General features: G+C 40.1%; 1 protein-coding gene across 1 annotated transcript in view; it reads right to left on the minus strand.

Moving 5' to 3' along the window:
* Positions 1 to 24,208, minus strand: part of PLCL1 (phospholipase C like 1 (inactive)) — a 308,994-nt gene that overhangs the window by 114,111 nt on the left and 170,675 nt on the right. Inside the window, exons 2-3 of the mRNA XM_075180082.1 lie at positions 6,085 to 8,556; positions 3,987 to 4,190 (exon numbers count right to left, since the gene is read on the minus strand). Of these exons, the coding sequence (XP_075036183.1) occupies positions 3,987 to 4,190; positions 6,085 to 8,556 (2,676 nt within the window). The remainder of the gene's footprint in view (positions 1 to 3,986; positions 4,191 to 6,084; positions 8,557 to 24,208) is intronic.

Here is a 24,208-nt window from a genome sequence, read left to right on the forward strand (position 1 = left end):
TAGAAACTGCGTAATTGGTTCCAGGTAACACATAATCATTTAGTGCTGGAAAAATGGGAGAGCCATCAAATAAACTAGATCTTATCAAATAAAAATAAGAATAAAAAATAAAATATGAAAATAAATTTGAAAAAGTAACCCAAAAAAATACATGTCACATATACAGCATAATTTAAAATGTAAAATCAAGTACACATATAAAGGTGGCACTGAAATCAGTAAATGCAGCTGATTAAATTAAGAAGCTTTTATTTATTTACTTACATATTTTTGTAGCATCACCATACTCTGCAGAGCTTTACATGCAAAGAGGTAAGAGGGCCCTGCTAGCAAGCTTACAATAAATTATACATAATATATTACACAAAAGAATAAAATGATGCTCTTGCCAGAGAGGGATACACAATAAGGGATAGGTGTCTACTAATGGGACGATATGTAATGCTCTTTGTTCCTGTGACATCAGAGCCTGCCAGTGATCTGAAGCAGCAACAAGAACACTCCATATTTCATCACAGTATAAAAAAAGCAGAGAATCGGAAGTGGAGTGTGAAATCACAAACCTCACTCTGTCCTGGTTAACTTTCACAGCAGTCTGCCCTCCAGCAGCAGTAGTCACAGTAACAGATGGTCCTATGGGCATCCATTATTAGGAGACAACAAGGTAAATATTGTGGCGGAAGATTCCACCTCAGCATTCTAAGGTTTGCGATAACTTTGTAAATGTTTCAAAATGGCAAGTCTTGAAAAAAAGGTTATTTTCCCCTAACATGACCTATTTTTTAAAAAAATGCAATCCAGCACCTGAATACACCATGTTGTAAGGGGTGCAAATACAATTTATTTTGCATGCAGTCATGTAGCACGCAAACACATTTTAGCATGAGATTTAGTGTTGAGCCAACTCAAAATCTGCAAGCACATTTTAAGTTTCCCCTCTTGAGCACAACATGGCTTTGCCAAGGTGCAAAATTACACCTTATATCTGAATTTACTCTCAACTCTAAATCAGGTCCAAATGTGCATGCTTGATCGGACAAATATGTGGACTAACTCTGAATAAAAAATAAATATCATGTAATAACCCCTGGCATACTGGAATAGAAAAATGTATGTGCAGTAAACCATTTTCAAGCAATAACCCCTCACAACCTGGAGAAGAGTAAAATAAGAGCAGTAACCCCTTCAGTGCTAGTTTATATCACCATAGAAAGGTTGGTAGAATTACTGAAGACACACAGTTTCATTACATTTACACATTATAGAACACTGACATCTCAGCAACAATAACTCTTAATAAATAATGTTCTAAGCAGCCTTTCAAAAATCCCACTGTCCAGACCTTCTAGTAATTGGCTTCAACTCAGACTGTGAGGAAATCAATTTTACTCTTCTACAGACCTACATACACTGTTATTAAACTTCTAAAATGATTCATCACAACAGAGACATGTATTAGTAGTTCGGATACAAGATAAAAGATAATTTACTGCTGAGCCAGGTAATTCTGAGATTCTCAAACGACAATGATACTCTTTGGAAACCCAAGAACAATGCTGAGTGTCAGGAGCCGCGGCGGCCTCGGGCACCGCCGCGACTCACTTCCTGTTCCTAGTGAACGTCCCGGCCGTCTCCATGACGACCGGGGCGTCACTTCCGGTTCTAGGGCCCGACCGTTGCCAAGGCAACGGCCGGACGTCGAGTGTAACAAGCGGTGCGCCCCGGCAAGTGATGCAGCCGGGCGCATGCGCTAAGATAGCCTGTGGGCTAATTATTGTCAGGGCATGGGCTGTGATGTGTTGCAGGGCTAAGCCCTGATTGGCCAAAGTCTGTATATAAGGCAGGGAGGGCTTAGCCTCCCTGCCGGTTATAGCGTCCAGTCTGCCTGTCAGCTAACCTGCTCCTGTTAGTATTGGTGAAAACCTGTTTGGACTAATTACCAGTGTATGACCCCTTGCCTGGATTTGACCCTACCTGTGTATCCTGTGACCCTGACCTTCTTGCCTGTATCTGGACCTTGCTACCGTGCTTATGACCCTTGACCCTGGATCATGTATTGGATTCCCTGTCTGCTGCCGGCCCTTGACCCTTGCCTGGACTTCACTCCGCTTACCTGGGTTCCCCCTAGTCGGTACACATCGGTACACACTTCACGACCCTCAGCTAGTCTGCGGCCAAGTCTGTCCCCACCACTAGGGGCTCAAGTGAACACCTGACTGGCAGAGCAGATTCCGGGTTGTGCTGTACCGGCTAGAGGGGTTCTTAACACTGAGGACAGTAATACCTACTCTAGGGCAATTTCGCTACTAAGTCCCAGGCAGGAAAAATAACACAAATTAGTCCTTGTTTCATGCAGGGAAATATACTTTATTTTCTGTGTTTCATTACTAAATATATTGGAGGACATTTATGAAAAACAGGTACAAAAGGAAAAATGCTGTCTCTGGCAATCAGATAATTAATCAGATGTTTGTTTTTATTTTCTAAACTGAACAAGAAAAATATCAGGATTTGGTTGTTTAATATGGATTACAGTAACATTTTCTTGTGCATCGGTATCTATAACTTTGCATAAATGCCTCAATTAGCAACATTGTATTTTGTGGCTTCCTAGCACTGATGTTCTATTGCTTCTTTGCCCAGATAGGCAACTATATAGCACTACCATACAATAGTTTTCATAACAGCTCTTTTTACACAAGAAATAAATAATTTATTTTATTGTGTTTCTCACAGCTTATTGCAGAATTTACTGATTTGGTTAAAGTACACAAACTGTCCTGGCAAACTTTTTTGAAGTTGAAATTTGTGTCATTGTGCAGTAGGGTCGGGGCCATGAATATGCTAATGAGAGTGAATTTGCGTAAGCGAAGCCCCCGCCCACTTCACTAAGAAAGTGGATGGGTTGCGGGAGGGTGGCCTTCTCTCTCAGGAAGCGGGGAACCTTTCTGACGTCCCTGTAGAGGAGGTAACTATGTGTTTATCGCATCCATCAACTATAGTTAGTGAAGGCAACCATTATGTGGGTTACACAATATTTGTTCATCAAATAATTAGAAATGGAAAAAAGGTACATCACTGAGAGTAGTCTATATATTACTTATATGTCACACACCAACACAGATAAAGAAAACAAAATATATTTATTTAATTATATATATAACCTTACCAAATAAATATATATATATATATATATATATATATATATATATATATATATATATATATACTAGCATCCTCCTAAACGATAACATACAATGATCTTATGTTCGCTTATAATTCGGTTAGTAAGCAGACTAAATAAACAATTGTTCTATGTAACTGAAGTCCAAGTCAAAGTTATTTACTTAATCTGATAGATGGCAAAAGGCTAAAAGTATACCCCACACTCTACTGTAGATGACACAAAGGTACACACCCACCACATAAAACTACATTGTAAAGGATCTGTTCCTTCTATTACCCATACTGGTAGCTGGTAAAGATCCACAGAAGGCAGCCCGATTTTCTGTCAAGTAATCAGTCACACAGAAGGAATATGTCTGATCTCAACAGCCAGCGCCAACAGCTTACCCTCTGGACCATAACCAGATGGAACACTGATTCCTAAGCTGTTGTAATTTATGCCACAATCTCAAAACACTATGTGGCTTGTGCACTAGATGTTGCTGCTTAGAGGTTGTGGTGGAGATCCTAGATCGTAATTCCACTCTGTTTCGTGATGCCTTAGTCAGCCCATTGGTATTTAGATGGAACATGTCAAATAGAATATCAATCACGGATCTTGGCGAGGATGTAGTAAATTAGTAAAAAGTTAGTGACGCGTTTCTTTGTCATTCGGTGATTCCATCAGAGGGATAGATCTCTCAAAGCAAAAGCTCCACATAGCAAATAATTAGGGACTAATTTTGTACAACCTCATACAATGTTACAAAATAGTTCAAAACATATATGTATTAAGTCATATTAGAGTGTTGAATACCAACCATATCATAGGCGTTAAGCAGTTTTTTCTGAACATCGGGTACCGTTCCTAATGACTCCAAGCAAGGGTACATGTCTTTCATGACTAGGTTCACAGAGGGTGTGTTGTCACTATTCATAAGACGTGAAACGAAAGACACCATGCACTGTTTCAGGCTTGAACTGGTGGGAAGTCCACAAAGTTCCTTTAGGGACACTAATGCATTCTAGGGTGGGGCAAACAGAACAATTGATTAGCAGAGACAGAGAATAAGGGTCGTGAACAGGATTTGCTCATTTGTGCCAATGTACAATGCCCTTTACATCTTATCATTTGTATTGGTAGTTTCTAACATTGTATTTTAAGTCTCGAACATAATTAATGAAAACGTGAAAAAAATAGGGTTATAACACTACAGAAACATTGCTTCCAGTAGGATTAATAAATGGTTTATCTAAATTAGAAAAGTTGCTAATGTATCCCTTTAAATACTGACACACATCTTACCTGGTTGTAATGAGCCACAGAACCTGTGCTACTTACATGTGTCAGTAATTATGTTTTGAGTTGTCAATGTACAACAGTATTCTGCTCTGAAATCAAAATGTAAACCAATTTGTTGAGCAACCTCCATGACATTAGTGTCTATAGCATACATTACAATACAATATGGGATTATTTTTTCACACCTAGTAACCAGTGGTCGAAGTGATAATTTGAAAGTGGCAGTGTGGAAATTTAGAAATGTCAGTATGGAAAATAATAAGTGAATGTAATTTGATAGTTTTACAATGAAAGCAGTAGGAGGATGTGTGGTACATGTGGGAGACATTCCTAACATTCTAATATATGAATTTTATGGGGGAAAATGTTTTAATGTTTTGTTATTACTATATTAATAACCAATGACAATAATTGAATAGGTTTTTTTTTCTGTGATTTTATATTCCACTTATGTATTGGATGTATTCTGCAGTGTATTATGTCTGTTAGAGCAGGATGGACCTAGACCAGTTCATCAGAAATAAAGATTATGTTATGTGAAGTAATGGGGGAATATTGAACGAGAGATCACTGATAATACTTTCACCTAGGTGAACCCTGTCAGGTCTTATTCTTGAGGATAAATAGCACTAGCATTGATGGATTTAGATGTTATAATCAATAAGCCATAGCACAATAACATGCTTAAAAAAACTAAACAAAATGAATGATTTAGAGAAAGGATGAGTGAAAGGGCATGTGTGGATGTGTGGCCAGGGATGCCAGCAAAAAATATTGGGGCCCAGTACGACTGTAACAGACAGGGCCCGCTTCCTTCCTTTTTTCACCCAACCCCACTTATTTTTTTAAATTATCCTCTACCCAACATTTTGCTCCTCTAAACGCCCCCACCCAACGTCTAGTCTCTCTAGTCACGCTTGGTAGTGGAGATGGACCTCCCCCCTCCCCCCACCCCTCACATCTCAGGAGCAGCAGCTGCCTAGAAATGAAGCCAGCCATGTCAGTTAATTCACTGTGAGCCTCCCTCCCCCAATAAATCTGTTTGGGCCCACAGCTGGTTGGGTCCACATCAAGCTGTACTCCCTGTACCCCCAGATGACAGCCCTGTGTGTGGCAGTGATAGAGAGAAGTGATGTGAAAGCAAACGGACTGCAATAACTTGATCTGTCATTCGATATATGACATGCCATTTCCATGGCAGCCTTTTGATTTAATTCTTTACCGACTGTATTTCACAACATTATATGGGTTTGTCCTCACACAGATATTCATGTACAAAATAGCCTGATTAATCCTTGTTAGGACTCCTCAGTGGAGGATAGGTTTTTCCAATCAAAATGAAAAACACTACAGATGGCCTAACAGAAACAACTGGGAGATATAGTATATTTTCCTTGATATGAATAGTCTATTGTGTTTGCATATTCTCCCTATTAAGTAGCTTGAAGATCTCCCTAACTTGTTTTAAAATTTTGGTGAATTACAGGAGAACCCCATAATGTAACTATGAAGAGATATAGATAGATATGTATGAGGTAAGCTTATTTAACACATTTGAGTGTTTTGGAGTCCAGTATTATTAAACAACACAGATAAGCATAGATAGAGCTTCTTACCTGCATGTTTTCCCTGGCATCAGTGGCTTCCCTCAGAGGTTGAACAGCAATTTTAAAGATGTCATCGACGACCTTTAGGCTGGTGTTCCTTAGCATTGTGTACTCCCTGGCTTTCTTTCCTATTCTGGCAGACAAGCCACGTTTTTGAGCTTTACCTCCACCTCCTCTGTTGGTGATTGCAATGTGAACAAATAGTTTAGCATGCTCTACTGTGTCTCCAACAAAACAGCGCAGTGGCACATGTCTGTATCCAGGCTGTAAGCAATCAATGGGTACAGTATACTGCCCAATAAATTCATCTCCAATGTAGTCATCATCAAGAACCATGAAACGCACCATGGCCAACTCTGGGAGGTTTATTTGGAATTCAAAGCTCTCATCAAAAATGGGATTGTCCCCATTTTGCTGAACAGTCTTAGTCCTTTGCTCTGCACAGTCAGCAGGAATGCCATGAATTTCAATGCACACATATGGGTCAATCACATCACCTTTTGCACATGCACCTTTTGGTTTTGGAAAGTTTTGTCCACTGATGATTTTGATGTGAAGAACCTGAGGTGAAACACCGGGCACAACACCTTTGGTGTTTGCACTGAAATAAGATACTTCATCTCGCATAATGGATGGCCGAAGTACATACCCACAACCCCCATTTTGCAGAAACCAGCCAATGTTGAGGTCCATCATTGGGCCTGGAGTCTGAAAGTTCATAGCTACAATCTGACAACCACAATTCCAAAAATCTTGTGGGTTCATATTACTGGAATCTATCCTCATTGGACTTGGATATACTCTTGATAAAAACTTTTTATTGTAGTTTACAAAATCTTCTGGATACTCATTAGCGATGCGACTAGCTTGGCTCTCACTAAATGAGCAAATTTCGCCATAGTTTTGGTTTTTCATGGAGACATCAAAATCTTTGTATTGCACTGATTTACAAATTGATACCAAGTCTGATAGCTCTTTACAAAGTTTGATCAGTCTCTGCTCTCCAAAGTAGTCTTCTGACATCCGACGGGACATTTCAGCCTCCTCATCTTCATCTGTTACGTCTCCCTCTAAGAGGTCGAAATCTGAAGGTAGCTTCTTACCTTTTACAATAATTTTCTTTCTTAACTTTTCAGGAGAGGGAAGGTACGACTCAGCTGGCAAAGGCATTTCTGTGTACAGCTTGCTCCCAAAGATCTTCTTCATGTGTTGTACCATTATCTTTTGCTGCTGTACTGAGCAGTGGTTTCCAATGCAAAGAATAAGAGGAAACTCAGAGGAGATGAAGGCGTATTTGTTTATAACCTCAATGACATTACGAAAGGCTAGTGGTGAAGTCATGCTGTTGCGGTTGCAAATTATTGGCTCATTGTCTGGTCCATCACTGACATCAAGTTCAATGCTCCTGCAGGCCATTTTTAATGCCCTCACATAGCCATTAATATCTGCTGGGCCTCTAAACTGGTCTTCAATTAAGTATGTGTTGTGTGAGGAATTGATATAGTAATGTGACAATGGTTGTGTCATGTCCTGGCTAACCTTTTTGTGAATTGGATCAAATATATCACATTCTTGTGACAGCAGGTACTTAGTGAAACCATCAATGGTGAGGAATCCTTTTATGCACCCTTCTTGAGATAGCTCGTACTTGTGTATAATGTCCAAACACATTTCTTCAGTCACCTGAGTCATTCCTTGCTCGGATTCTAAAAATAACAACAGATCATTTGCATCTAAGTACTCTTTATTTTTGGAAATCTGCACTAGTAAAAAATACACCTCTGGTCTTGTACATAGTTCACTAAAGGCTTCACAAAATTCTTCTTTGGTCACCCTTGTAGTAAGCTTTTCTTTACTCTTTTGGATTTCCTTAAACTTTAACCTAACCTTTGCTTCTTTGATTGCAGGTGAGAGTTGTTTGATCAGCTCAACCGCTGTGTCTTCTAGCATAATACCATTCCCATCTACATCAGCGGCCTCAAAGATGGACTTTAACCATGTGAACCTTGGGGTGTTCTGTCCACCTTCCACTAAGTCCAGTGGTTGTTTGCTGTGAGAGACTAAGTATCTTAGACCTGACACCCAAATATTGGCCACATCAGCTGAATTTGCTACCAGGTCTAAAGATTCATAGTTCTCTCCATGAATTATGGAGAAAGCACTGTCCTCACAAATTTGGTCGGCCAGTCCATTATTCCTGAATGTTTCTGTGTTCTTGCCAAGACGTATCTCTTTAATGGCAGAGATGTCTAGCTTGGCCTTTTCCGGATCTTTTTTAGAAGGCTCCCAGCGTAAAGCCTGCAAATCAGTATCCAGTGTGAAAAACCGACTGTAGATTCGAGAGTTCGGACGGACCTTCTTCAGTTCACACCCCCCTTGCATAAAGCTAATGCAGTCACTGGCACTGCTTATTTTCTTCTCTGATGGCATGCTGCTGAAGGAAACAGTTTTCTTCCTGCCAGGTTTTTGATTTGCAGGATCCTACAGAAACACCAAGGAAAATAAATATAACTTAATTATAATACATTCCAAAGCTAGAAGATCAATGGACATTGTCACTAAACCTTGAAGAATTTACACTCTACATAATTTAAAAAGAAAGGGATTTCAACAAATACAGTTTAACTTAAAGGCAAAAGAACCTTTCATTAAACAGTCACAACTGGCAACAAAACAGAGTTTAATTGAAGACCTTTGCAGTTAATTATGTGGCATATGTATTACCATTTTATCAGTTAATTAAAAAATTGACCTGTAAATTGCACAGTAAGGATAGGGAGATGATTCAATTTTGAAGGATTCCCATTCTTCTTTTTTTACTAAAAATCTTAATTGTTTTGCTCAGATTATGACTGTAAATCTGAGAAGATTATATTCCTTGTGAAAACTTGAATAAATGAAGAACCACAAAAACATGAAAATTCATTTTTACAATTTGTTTTGTAGACGATGCAGAAGTAACCATCAAACAAGAGTGGGAATATTTCCATTGAGCTGTGATGTATGGATTTAAAGAGGTACAGAAGAATAAAACAATCATCCATGCCCATCGATAGACTTTATAAATGTTTATTCATTCATAAAAGTCAAATATTATATTAGCTACAACCAAGATACACAACTAAATGATACATCATTAAATGCATAATTTAAATAAAAAAAAGTACAACAAAATAAATTATATTTACTACAACTGTCTTCACTGACATTAACTCCAAGCCCAATTCAAATTTGCCTTTCACACTACCACCCTTTCATCATTAACAACATTTATTTATACAGCGCTAACAAATTCTGTAGTACTTTACAATTGGGAACATACACAGTAACAAACCAATACTAGGTAATACAGGCAGACCTAGAAGTAAGATGGCCCTTCTCACAAGCTTACAATTTCCTAATAATACCTTTAATAGTAAGTAAAACTAAGGACTTATTTAAATTATATACAGTTTAATGTGAAGCTAAATAAGCAATGAGCAATAAATATGCAGAAACCAGTTATTTAGAAATTGCAAAAATCCTAGCATTTGAGTTTGAATTGTGAATCTCTCCAGACTTGAAATAGATTATTGTTATATTATTCTAGTGGAAAAAAATGATATATATTATATAAGTATTATTTTTCCACTGAAACAAACAGTGACCTCAGAGAACACCTACTGTCAGGGGTGTAACCAACTCTATTGAGAGAAGATAAGGGGGTCCTGGGCAGTGAGGATTGCAGAGCCCAGGCCCTACACAAGTTTTGCTATGAAGCCCGTCGATACTAAGTAGAACTAAATATATTTTATCATGGGTGATGTTTATGTTTGCTATATAACTGTTAAAAATACTGCAGGGGACATGGCATACCGTAAATCATTGATAACGGAAGACAATAATAATATAGTAGAATATAGTGGATAACAAAGTTACATACAAATGCTGTTAAAAGCCTTAACTTATCATAAATTATGATAGTTTACAGATATATTTTTGAATGCTTCACAATGTGTTCTTATATTGGATCCATTTGTATTTTAGACTTATTGGGGCATATTCAATTGTCGGTGGAAACGCCAAAAATCTCGTGCTCTGCGCACTATTACCGTTATTACGGTAATAGTGCACGTAAAAAACATTATAACGATAGTTTTCTCGCAGGATTTCAGCTCGCAGCTCCCTGAGCCGTGAGCTGAAATCCAGCTTACTATTACCGTAATAACGGTATTAGTTTTAACGCGGCGGGGAGACGGAAGATTGAATATGCCCCTTAGGCTTAGCGGTTACTTAAGAAATTGGCCAATTAGGGAGCAAACTTAACAGATGCATAGTTTTTTGTTACCCTGATTCACAATTTTCATCTACAATTTACCATATTCCACAAGATTCACGTGTGCTGCTGGTTTTTATCATATGGGTTGGATAGCTAAATTTAAAAAGCAAAATGTATCCAATGTAAAAAGATATTATAATGTTTGCAACTATATTTCTAAAGGACCCTATATTTTGAGTGAGCACATGATAATATTTATTTATGATAACATGGCCAATTGCTTTTTACCACTGTATCTGATCTTGTGCACAGTCCACATGTGAAATTGTCCAAATATGATTTCTGTACATGGGATGCAGCAAGGCTAGTTAGCAAATAAAAAATGAGCTAGTTGGCTACTAAGACATGGCACACATGGCTATGGTATTAATTAAATCATACTCATAAGATGTGCCAAATATATAATTTACTTATATTTGGTTAGTAATAACAATTTTTACAGCATCCAGCTGCATAAAGAGCTTCTTTCCCATATGAGTGATTTTCTGAGGTAAAGACATATATTATATAAATAGACTATAAATAGACCAGCCTGCCTAATGAGGAAAAGCATGCTAGATAAATAGTCATAGGGAAGAGTTTCTCATAGCAAATGATACTCAGAGGGTTTTTTTTTATTCCAAGTCAGAAGACAAATTCTCCTGGGTGCTCACCTCCCGAGCCTAAAATTCTTCTACTTCACTAATCCAAAACAAACATCCAATTAGAAGGCACATGGTTGGTTATTATGGAATTCGCTAGGGTATGAAATGCTGTACAATTTCCTAAAGCCCAAATTTCCAAAAATAGATGCCAACCTGTTGTGAGATGTTAGTTCAGTGCACTTACAGTATGACCTATTTTAAATAACATAATTGTGACAATTTCTAAGGGTTTGTGCATTCAACTGTTGCAACTATTTGCAGTCTGTTCATCACAATAGTTTGGCAATTTTATTCCAAGAGATTGTGTTAAAAGTGGTGGTGAATGACCAATTTTTCGTCACTACCCTTCTAAGGCGACACATTGCTTTGTAGTACTAGGCAGGGAGGAAAACAGGACATATATAAAAAGGGACATACAAGGCACTCAAAATCAAGCAGCGGTGAAAACAAAGGTTAGGAAGCAGCTTCCTGGTAACAGAGCATAAAACCAGGGCAGGTGCTAGCATCTTCACCCTTCCCCTGCTCTGTTTAGAATGGGGACTCACAAATTAAGGGAGAAGTAAGGAGAAAATATTTTTTCACCAAAGGCGGTCTGGTGAGTCGCCATGCTGCTGCACTTACCGGGCACCTCTAAGCTCTTACTGAGCTTACCGCATTCCACTAGCCCTGCATAAGCCTAGTTTTAAAAATACTAATCAGTGCAAGTGTGGGCACACTGAGGAATAATGGAGCATAAGGGCATGGATGAGACATAAGTGAAACAGAATGAAACATGATGCAAGCAAGATGGCATGCAAGGAGAAGTGCTTCTGTTTACAATATGCCAGGGTCAATTTACGCATGGTAGCAGAGCTTTAAAGATATTGCTTCTTGTTTTGTGACAGCACACTCATCCTGAATTGCGCCTGAGTCGAGAATGTATTGGTGCATGACCATGAGGTCTATTGACAGATGAGGAATTATTTGCCACCTGATGATGGGAAGATCAGGTCATAATTGGAGATTCAATGGATTTAATGGATTTAACCAGGTACATCTATTACCGATCCGTCTGAAAATACTGTTCTTTTAAACATATTGAGAAGAGCATATTGCACTTTATATATCTTTTCTTGGTGGATAGAAATGAACCTGTTTACTTATAAGGAGACTGACAGTCCTTCTACAACAGTTGTGAGACCATACTACTGGAAATACCAGTTGTTTTTAAATTAAGATAATCTACTGTAGGGGCTCATGTTGGTTTCATTGTTCTACATAACATAAGTATCTATCTCCTAAGAATACAGTAATCTGGTACTTTGTGCTCCACATGTGCTGAATACATCATCTTGAAACTACATGTTCCATATATATTTAAATATTCTATGTATGTCTCATTTTGCACCCTAACTTAACATGATTAATGTTTGACTGATGATTTTCCCATCAAATTAGCCAAATTTTATTTGGATCCATTTAATAAACAAATTTGGTTTTATGTATACACTGATTTCTGCATTAAATTATAGTTCAAATATGTGGTTCATACGTAATACTGGGCAGTACATGAGGCATTTTTGTCACAGTATTAATTTTGTAAAATATTGCGCAAAGCATTTGCTTAGAGAGGCACTAGCCCAGAGCTCAGTACTGAAAAAATGACCAGACCTGTACCATTACAACTCAATGGTGTAATAATGGTGTAATAATTACACTGACTTAAACTTTCGGTGAGTAGTGACTGTATTTCAAAGAAATTGGATGAGTTTCTTCTTGTACTTTTTTTGACAAAAACTTGAGGCATGAGGACTACTCTGTATGTACACTCAGGCTAAAGTGATTAAAAATGGATGCAAAAAATGATGGGTGATCAAGCATGCCATGCATAGTGGGGATCTTGGATTGAGCATTACCCAGGGTTCATATGTAAAAAATGCTGCACTACCATGTCTTGTAGCCTTACAATTGATCCACACTCACCATTTTGTGATTTAAAATGGTGAGAAGTTTATGTTTATATGCTACACTGCACACAATGAATTCAAATTGTACAACAGATAGGAAAGAAAACAGAATATAATAATGTTAGTATGTACCAAAACAAAATCATGTGATAAAAGGGTTGTTGCATTGCTCTTTCTCTAGTAGTCAGTTCTTGGAGTTGGCAATATGATTTAAACTTTGGAATATCCTAAGTATTTGCATTCTTTACATTGTCCCCTCAGGGTTGCAGACCAGAAGTAAATGAATGTGTAACAATTGGTGGTCTGGACGTTTCATGTTTTTTATTGTCAGGATAATGTGGTTTAGAGGGTCCAGGACAAGCATTTTGATACAACAGATCAAATTTCTAAAAACTGTTCTTGTCAGAGGATTTGCATTAAAATCTCCAATTATATTCTGTCTTATTTAAAGATCAAAAGACATTTGTTACTCCGTTTTACCATCAAGTCAGATCACTGCTAACTGCTGAGCCATGGAATAGTAAAGTTCAAAGCCAGGATACAAAAAGATTATCTTTATGATCTACTGTCACTAAACTGTTATATACAGACAAAATCCAGGTTGTTGATTATATATCAATGTGTGCGGTCATTGGCCGGCCACACTAACTGCATTCCATGACAAATGCAAATTGGTCACTCACATACATGACCCACTGGACAGTTATATGGCTGTTCAGATCTTAGGTCTCAGACAACAGCATCAGTGCATTATATAAGACACAAATATTGATAGATAGAGACCCCTGGGGGGGGGGGTTGTCCAATGGAAGTATCGATACCCTCAGCTGAGCCGGACTATGGTCACCAGCCATAAACCTTTCTAGAATATATTCTTAAAATCGATCTTATGAAACATTTTCAAAGATTAATAAAGTAGCAAAGCCATAAAATAATGTTTTTTTACATAAATCACTGTGACAGGCTATAAGAATATGATGGTATTTACCATTTTTACTTGGTTTGTTTCTTCAGGTTGCTATTAATGATCTGTAATTCTGCACAGTGTCATGGATTACCATGACAACCACCCACATGACACATGATGTAGTCAGCAGAGAGGCTTTGGAATTCCACCCTCTGAGCTCTACCCGCTCTGTGTACTGTAAGATCATCCCCCTCCTTCACATGAAATGCTGAAAGCACTGAGTCTGTGTCTGCAAAATATGTCTGCCAGTTACAAAACCTCCAGAGAGATTTTAAAACTGTGATAATGATTTGTAGAAGGACAGCTAAGGGAAATGACTTGCGTAAAAGGTGATTCCTTTGCTATTTTAATGCAAAAAAAACATTCTATGTGGTATTGCTGCTTTATTAACTTTCCTATTGTCTTAGCAGCTTGTGTATAATGCCATTTCACACCAGACATAAAAAGATATCACACTCCATTAAGTAAAACAATATAGGTGCATAGTTTCATAATGACATATCTCCTATCAAAGTAATACTCTGATTTAGGGGCCAGGCTACACTTCAATGTAGTTACATGGCACTACTGCATGTGACAGTCACTTAGATATGAAACCATCAGTTCCCTATGCAGGGGTGCTGAGAAGGGGGGAGGGGTACAACTTCCCAGCACCCGAGCCTGCCTGTGATGCCAAGGCGACGCAGCCTGGTAATTATTATTTATTTATTTTTTAAATTATCTTTTTTTTTTCCAGCGGGTTAATGGGGAGGGAGGGAGCGAGCTGACAGCTTGTCAGCAGCTCCTAGACAGTGTGTGACATCACATACTGTCCCAGCAGCCTGCAGAGCAAGGAGGAGGAGTACCAGCTCTGCCTGCAGCACTGACACACCGATGAGTACCAGCACTGCTTAAGTAGATATGCTGAGCTGGGGGGAGTTATGATGTGTATGAGGAGGGAAGGGGGGTTATGATGTGTCTGGGGGAAAGGTGAAGATGTGTCTGGGGGGGCTAAGATGTGTCTGGAGAGCTAAGATGTGCCTTGGGGCTTATGTGTCTGAAGGCTTATGATGTGTGTGGGGGTTATGATGTTTCTCAGGGTTACAAGGCATCTGGGGGGGTGGCGTATTGTGGCTGTGGGGTGGCGTGATGTGTCTGGGGGGCTGCATGATGTGGCTGAGGGTGGCATGATGTGGCTGGGGGGTGGCATGGTAAATGTAACGTTTTATTATAATGTATATATTTTATACTGCATGCTAAAAATTAAGAGGAGCCCAAAAACCCTTAAATATATATATATATATATATATATATATATATATATATATATATATATATTTTATTGAAAATGTGCACTTTACATAATAGATAGGGTGTGAAGGGAAATTTGCGGTGTAGCAGTATCGGGAAGGAGGCGGTCGCGCGTAGCCGCGATCCTAGAAGCTAATTGAATATGCGCCTTAGCATGAAAAATGCTTCTGCAGGAGAGAGGCAGAGAGCGAACTGTTGGGGGGGTTCTGGTAAATGTGGCATAATTAATATCATCCCAGCCAGATGGGAAGTGAGACCAAGAAGGAGTGGGCAGAGAGAGAACTGTGAGCATGGTGGGTACTGTAGGGGAGAAGGGCTGGAGATGGTGGTAGATTAATACCATCCTGGTTCTGCAGCCTCAGACATACATACCGAAAACGGAGCATTACATTGCTTTGCCTGGTTTTCTATGACCCAGTAAGAGGAGCAGTACCAGTGTGCACACACAGTTTTATATAAGCACCATATCCCTCTACAACTTAGTAGAAACAAACAATTACATTTAGCTGTTGGTCAGTGATCCAGAGGAGGAAAGCAAATTCACAAAATTTTTTAGAATCTCTTTGTGACAGGATGGACCGCCTATGCCACCCTATCTGTTTTTGCTGAGAGCAGGCTGGGCTTACTTTGCCACCGCCCCCTTTTGTTATTCCGAATACGCCCCTCCTACCCCAGTATGGGGAGCCTGCTGCCCCACTGGACTGCTTTATGGCATCCAGAACCACATTCCTTCTGGGTAACTGTCGCTGCTAGTGTACTCCTGTGCTGGTACACTTGGGCTGGTACCCTTGATCGCTTACTATGGATCAGGGTGCTGTGGATGGATCCCCCCTGGCCTATCGCACTGGCCAGAGCTCCTGGGTAGCGGCAGAGCGGTGGTACTGAAAAGCTGGGTCCACACCTCAGACAGCCGGAAATGGATTAGATTTTAGGTCTAATCTGTAGGTGACAGGATTACAGCAATATTGGAGAAGTTGTCAAGCAGGGTCTTGAAGCAGAGAGTGATGTTTATTTTGCTCAAGTGTCCTGTCAAGGACAGCTCCACTAATTAAAGGTATCAGTGGTCAGGTCAGATGGAACATCAGAATGGTACATTTCAGTTTACAAGGGCTCTCTTTTTATACACTTTTAGACACAGCCTCACAGGCTACTTTTATAATCAGGATGCAATTTGTTTACCCAAACATGGGTAAACAATATTAACGCGTATCTGTGAAATCCTAAATCCTTGCTGTGATTTCCTGCATCTTATTTTGAACACAGTGGACATCTGATAGCAAGTCTAATTACCCCATCCTTTCCCTTAAGGTTTATTGGACACTCACATCAAAAGGTCTAATTAACATGAGATTAGCATGGGTGCTTTCTTCCAACATTTGCAGAATACACATTTTCTCGAAAGAAAAGAATTCCCCAAGAAAAGTTGCAAACCCCAAACAAGGCATTTCCTTACACGAGATATACAAAAGACTTTGTAAACAAAGGCTTATTGTATCAGATATATACATCAGAAATAATGCATTTCCTCTAGCAAGTTTAAAACAGAAAAATCTAATTTTCTCCCCTGGTCTCAGAATAAAGATTTCCTATATCAAAATATACACAATATCAAAAAATAAGTGCATTGGCAATTATATAAATAAGCGCCCTGCGCTATTTCCTTTAAATAAATTTGTATCATAAGTTACCTATAAGTGATCCAGTCAAACTCCTACCATGTACATTTCTATAGTCAGTGGTCAAAGTGGCCATTTAGAAATGGCAGTATGGAAAATGTAAGTGAATGGAATTGTTTTTTGAAAATTATTTTAGGTACTTTTATTAATGCCCCACCCCACTGCCCAATTAATTCTCTCTCAAGTTTGTATCTATGCTTTCCCAACCAACCCTCACTTCTGCTTGTTTTTTGACAGTGGTCTAACTCTCCTCTTGTACTGTATCTGATCATTGACCCCCCCAGTCCTGTTATATCCCTCCCTATACCTTGAAACTTGCATTGTTGTCGGTGAGGATTACACCCCCTCATGGTACTTTCTATTTGCTTCATGATTGATTCAGTTACATATTTATCTAGCAGGATAAAAAAATGAACTACAAGAAAATGGCCACCACTTTCCAGCACACAGATCCTTACCGGTGCTTCACAAGAAAATGACACCAATCTCCTACACACTGGACAGAGGAGAGAGTAATGTCTTTTAGTATTATGGTCACATGCTCTAAGTTACGATTCTTACCTGTCCCGGTTTCAGCTCTGCCTCCTCTCTCTGTGCAGTGCGGCGCCTCCGAGTATCGGCGGTCATGTGACCACATGCCGGGGCAGGCAATTCAAATTGGGAATGTCTATTTAAACCTCGCTCTGATACTTCTGCAGTGTCAGAACAACTTGTATGCTACATACCTGACTCTCGGTCCAGCATTCCATTGTGCCTGTACCTTTTCCCTGTGTTCTGCTGCTCCTGACTCCCTGTCTACCATACATCTGCTTTGTCTTACATTTCTGCTGCCTGCAGTCAGATTCCTGTGTACCGAAACTTGGCTCCATTTGACCATCCACTGCCTGCTGAATGTGTACTTCTCTGTCTGCAGGTGTACCAGAATCCAGCCTATCTTGACCCTGCTCATGGCTCCTGTATAGGTACTTCTCTGCCAGCTTGCAAACCAGAACCCGGCTTGTCTGACATCGCTTCTTCCATCTCTTATCCAAACCCTCAGTGCAAGTGCTGCTCCAGTGTTGCCGTTCTCTACCACCCATTCTGCAGTGCTACATCTTGAGGTAGGCCAGTGGACCCTTGACCTCCGAATTCTCGACTGCTAAGTCCATCCTGCCTTATGGCAGTTTTTGGTGAATATCAGGTAACTTGTTAGACTCTGCACCTCTGGTCGGCCCAGAATCAGAACTAGTGAGCTGAAGGTCCCTGTGCAGGTAAGCAGGGAGGAGGGAACCGGGGCCCACAGCTTGCTACTTCCCTGTACAGTGGGCCTCATTATCTCCAATGACCGCACTTGCTGACCAATGGTAGTTCCACCATTGGGTAAGCCAGTATCAATGCAGATTAGCACTTGGAGTCCTGAATACCTAGTTTCATTACACTCTGCAATAAACCGCCTGCTTGTACAGCATGTGACCAGCTTCAGAGGAAAAGGGGAGATGTGCTAGTACATCATACTGCATATCGGCTCACTCCCTGCACTGCCTACAGTATAAAAATATAAGTGACACAAGTGGTGGAGAATTGGCAGGCCTTATAGTTTTGCCCCTCTGTGAGTCTAGCCACACCCCCTTTGGCAGTAACCACAACAAATGCAGCATAATATAGGGGAGACCAGCAATAGATATAGCACAGGACCCCGCAGTTACAAACAATGACTCTGCTTGACTGACACGCTTTACATTTTAGATAGAACTCGCAGTAAAGCTATAGTTTTCATTTAATACAAGTTGGATAACTGCTCTTTTGCAAATGATATCTAATTATCAACTGCATATTCATTTTGCTTCAACGGTATGTGTTTCATTATATGATATTCAAATAAGAAATATAAATAGATTTTTATGTAGATGGTATGCATCCCACATGATAAACACATCAAAGCCATAAATATCTTCAAGGACTGATTATTTTCAGATGGTGACATACTTTTTCGAGTAAAGGAAATTGATTTCAATATTACATTAGATCCTTGCAAATAATAAATGTTGGTGCTTTTGTGTTTGTATTTTCAATATACTTTAAATTTTACAATAGCTTAAAAACATAAAAAATGGCTAAACACTAAAGTACAATATTATGAGAATGACATATCACTGCTTTAGAGCACTGGATGTTTGCAAAATATAGGGTAGAAATATTAAAATGATACTCTTCAGTTCGAAAATGTGAGGATACAGGGTTTTTAGAACCGTAGTTCATTCGGTTACCCAACCCCCCACAGGTTCAGAAATCGCACAGGCAAGGAGGAGCACTAAAGAACGCTATCTTTATTTTTCTTGCAGTAAAACATCAGAATATAAAACTGCACACTGTAAAAATAGGTCAGCGGATCACCAGTGTCAATAGGAGTCCCAGCAAGGTACCCCACCCACCTTACCCACTCAAAAGTTCCACAAGCAATAGAGGGTGTAAACAGAAGGCCCAGGGAGTCTTGGTATCTTGCTGTTCCCAGACGCTTTTCCAACTGCTTCACCAGGTCTGCTGGTAGAGAGCAGGATCTCAACACAAGTCAGCCCACACAACAGCTTCCAGGAATTACTCCTTAGAATGAATACCCTCTCCTCCATTGGGATGGCTCCTTATTTCCATGGTCAAATTCCCACTGTGTTTTTCCCTCCTCAGTCAAACCTCTGAGTCTCTCCTCCTTAAACATTGGTGGGTGCTGGGCCAGGGGGTTGGAGTGGGAGTAGAGATGAGCTTGATTTCCACAGTGGCTCCCCTGCTGTGTTGCTGACACAATGTCTGGGCCTGTGCTTTGGATGGCAATGGGTAATACCCATCTTTCCACACCTCTAGATCTTGGATAACACAGCCCCTCCTCAAACTAACCTCCCCCAAATGTTTGTTAAGTGTCAGGGCTTCGAACTGTCCCTCACTTCCTGTCCCTTCCTTCTTACTCCCCCCATGTGTCCACAATAAGTTCTTCCCCTGTCCGCCGGGCGAAAATTAAGAACTGGTCCTGGGGTGACAGTCCATGACAAATGACAGGTCGGTGGGAGATGTTATCTTGGCAGTGTGGTTAGGTAACCGGTAAAAATGAAAAGACATCCAAACTAAATGTTGGACTTCGTTATCTTTAAATAATATTCCTTTAAAATGTCAATATTATTTTCTTATCGAAATATAAAATCTCCAATATTTCAAACCTTCCTCAAAAAATCCCCAGACATCACAGAATCGCTGCAATCACAGATATCTTAGTATAGTAACTTGGCCTTTCTACACTGAGACCACAACCTTGTTTCCTTCAGCCTCAACCTTAACTAATGCAACCACCAGCACTCAAATCCACATGCATAGAGAGACATATAAATATTCTTGACCAATTTATCTTCACTAAAACTACTCCCTTCACCTATAATAACCATGTCCTGCCCTCATCTAGCTGCCTCTTTTTACAACACTACACTCACTTCAGCTGTATACAATGCAGCTCCAACTGTATAGTCTCCGAAAATCCAAACCTCAATCATGGCACACCAAACAGACCTGCCATCTGCAAAAGTGGTCCTGCACTATTGAGTTCTACTGGAGGAAATCTTGCTTGTTCCAAAGCTAGGTTTCTCCACTATAAATTCATCCTTTCTTGTTACAACACTGCCCTTACACATGCCAGGCAAACATATTTATTTTCTCTAATATCTAAACAGCCTTCTAATACCCAATGTCTCTTTGCCACCTTCAACTCACTTATTTTCCCACCTATACCACCCCCTACTCACACACCATGAATTTTCCACCTACTTCAAAGACAAAATCAACACCATCAACAAGAAATTTCCTCATGCCAGATCCCGCATACCACACACTCATACACATCCTCCTGTACTTCCCTGCTGCTTTCGACATTGTTAATCACCCTCTTCTCCTGCAAACCATTCACCCCATTGGACTTTGTGACACAGTTCACAAATGGTGACCTGGTTCACGTCCTACCTATCCAAACGCTTTTCTTCAAAGTCTCTAACTCTGTTCTTGGCCTTCTGCTTTTCGCACCATACACCTCTTCTCTTGGTGAATTAATTTAATCATTCTGCCACCAGTACCACATCTATGTAAAATTTATCTCGCTTCTCCTGATCTATTTGTGTAACCAACTGTCTCTCTGCTATCTCCACATGGATGTCTCAATGTTACTGAAAGCTCAACATGTCCAAAACAGAACTTGTCATCTTCCCTCCCACAATGCAGAGATCAGGAAACTACATTAGATGCCTAAACATTTTATCATCTTATTTTATCTCTCCATCCTAAAGTGGAATGGACTTTTACAAAAATATGGCAGCATATCAAAAATATGTCAGAAATGTTCAGTGAGCAACCTCTAAAGTATTATTACAAAGTTGGAAAAATAAGCTACTAGAAGTCACAAAGCAATGATCAGGTTATATTTGCCTAGCTTGGCAGGATCAAAACCGAGCAGATGATTCAATTACTGCCAGTGACAGCACCGAGCAGTTGTTATTTTATTTACTACCTTTAATTATTATTACAGACTAATACTTCAATACCATGAAGGGGTGTAGGAAGAGCCCTAGTGCTATCAGCACTCGGCTGGGTGTCCCTAGAGGGGGGGGGGCGCTCATTTTTTTCGTCGGACCCCACTCCCTAGGGAATCCAGCTCAGTGCTGAAAAGCGTGGGGGTTGGTTGTCATTATGGCAGGGGGACCCCTGCCGCGTGTCCCCCTGCTATAGTGCCACCAACCCCGGCTGGTTTGCCTAGTGCTGGTTCCGTGAAAATAGGGGGGACCCCACGCAAAATTTTCCCTGATTTTCACGGAACCAGTAGTAGTCTGGCAGCACTATCTTTGAGACTGAATAGAGGGGAGACCACACGCTTTTTAAAAAAAAACAAAAAAAACTTTGATCTATTCTTTACAGTTTCCACAGCTGCCAGAGTTCCGGCAGTATGACAGGGCAGTTTAACAGTGATGTGTTTATACAACATGCTGCTAGAATGCAGTGTGTTGTATCTGGCGTGTTTTCAAGCAAACTCTCCTGATTTTGCTTAATCACAGCTTCATACATTTGAGACTTGTATAGCTGGAGTGGCAAACAGTCGGGAGTTTGATCTCTATCGATTCTGCAAATAGCGATTTTAACAGAAGCACAACTCTGGCGATTTTACATGAAATCTCAGCTGCATACATCTGCGAGTTTCAACTCTCCTGAGAAAATTGCTGGATTTGCAAAATCGGAGATTGATACATTTACTCCCATATGTCTGAATGGTAAGTAAACTGAAAGAACAAGCATTTAGAACACCCTGTCAGAAGGTGACATGCTTGTTCCCATAGCCTTGCAGCCTGATTAGTAACTAAAATTACAAAAAGCATATACTATAAATATTACAGGTCAGTTGTCTACACCAGAAGTAATGTGTGATAGACCTAAACATAAAATCTGAATAAGTATTAAAATAGAATTAAGTTGCAAATATAGGTGTTACATACTGGATTTGTAACTCATAGCACCAAATAAGTAAAATATATGCTGAATAAACACAACAGAGATCATTGTTAAATGATTTTAAAAAAAACACACAGACCATAGCATGTATGCTCAGTTTGACCTCACATACTAATGATACACAAGAAGATCAAATAAATCAAATAATTGGAACATAAAAAAATAGGTTCTGACCTACTTACTTGTAAATTCATCTATCTTTTGAGCAGCATACAGTCATTACTTAGTTGTGGAGGGCTAGCCTCCAGTCATAGATATATCACAATGTTAGTATTCAGGAAACACAATAAAGTGTGACATGCGGACATAATTATGTAGAATCGCATAACATGAAATATAGTTTTCAATCCTTATCGCATTGATAAGGATTGAACCATCTTTCATATTTAGCAAAAAACTTCAGCAGGGACAGCAGTCACAATAAACTGCTCTCCCTGTGAAGTTAATCACTTACATTTTTACTGCCTGGTCACTGCAAAGAAACTTGCAATCATTGTTGAACTCCTACTCAGGGGAGGGCTGGCAAATGTTAGCCTGGGGGGCAAGACTCAACTCAGCAGCCTATTAGTAACATTTTAAAGGAAAAAAAAATGCAGGTGGCCCAGTGACCCAGCCTAAGGTAGCCTACTATGGGACTGGCCTAGGGGGCAGATGCCGCCCTGCCCCCCAGCCTGCTCCTACTGCGCATGCCCCGACCGAAAGTATCGGGTATGTGCACAGAGACTATACTAAAAAGGAACTGTTGTGAGAGGGAGGGATCACATGATCCCTCCACACATGCGCTGTGCAGCTCTGCTCTTCGGACCAGAGCTAGGAAAGTTTTCAATTATGTTAATGTACGCCAGCTGGCGCACATTAACATAACAAGATTCCGAAAATTTCTCTTTTTGGAACTTGTTGAATTGCGTTATGGAGCAGTCCCCATACTCTTTTATGGGGACTGCACAGAAAACTAGGGCAGCACAGTGGCCTAGTGGTTAGCACGTCTGCCTCACAGCACTGGGGTCATGAGTTCGATTCCCGACCATGGCCTTATCATATCTGTGTGGAGTTTGTATGTTCTCCCTGTGTTTGCGTGGGTTTCCTCCGGGTGCTCCGGTTTCCTCCCACACTCCAAAAACATACTGGTAGGTTAATTGGCTGCAATCAAAAATTGACCCTAGTCTCTGTCTGTCTCCCTCTCTGTCTGTCTTTGTGTGAGTGTGTGTCTATATTAAGGAATTTAGACTGTAAGCTCCATTGGGGCAGGGACTGATGTGAATGAGTTCTCTGTACAGCGCTGCGGAATTAGTGGCGCTATATAAATAAATGATGATGATGATGATGATGATGGGGACTGCACAGAAAACTAAATGAAATGCAAAGCAGCAGATATCCACGATATCTGCTGCGAAGTAACTTTCATAAATTTCAAGTATCCTTCAAATTGCGGTGCATTCATGGTAAGTGTAGTTTTGGCACATTAAATTGCTGGCTGGATGCCTTCTGTGATATCACCGTCCACCTACCTCTACTCCTCCCACCCTACTAGGCTTGCGCCCAGGATGAATCTCCTTCCTTCCCATCTCCACAGGCACAATGCTCCGCAATTCACCCTTACACCTGCTTAACTCTTAGTCTCCTCTTCCTCTGGTAAGGGGTGAGGTGATGACTGCTACACCCCTCAGTCAGCCTTCCTTGGACAGACAACTCTGTCCAGCAGGATAGGGACAAGCATTACTTCTGCTGACGTAGCCTAGCGCTCACGCAGTTACTTCCCCTGCCTCAGCAATGTCCCGATAGCT

Source organism: Mixophyes fleayi, chromosome 7 (assembly GCF_038048845.1).
Source record: "Mixophyes fleayi isolate aMixFle1 chromosome 7, aMixFle1.hap1, whole genome shotgun sequence".
Taxonomy (NCBI): domain Eukaryota; kingdom Metazoa; phylum Chordata; class Amphibia; order Anura; family Limnodynastidae; genus Mixophyes; species Mixophyes fleayi.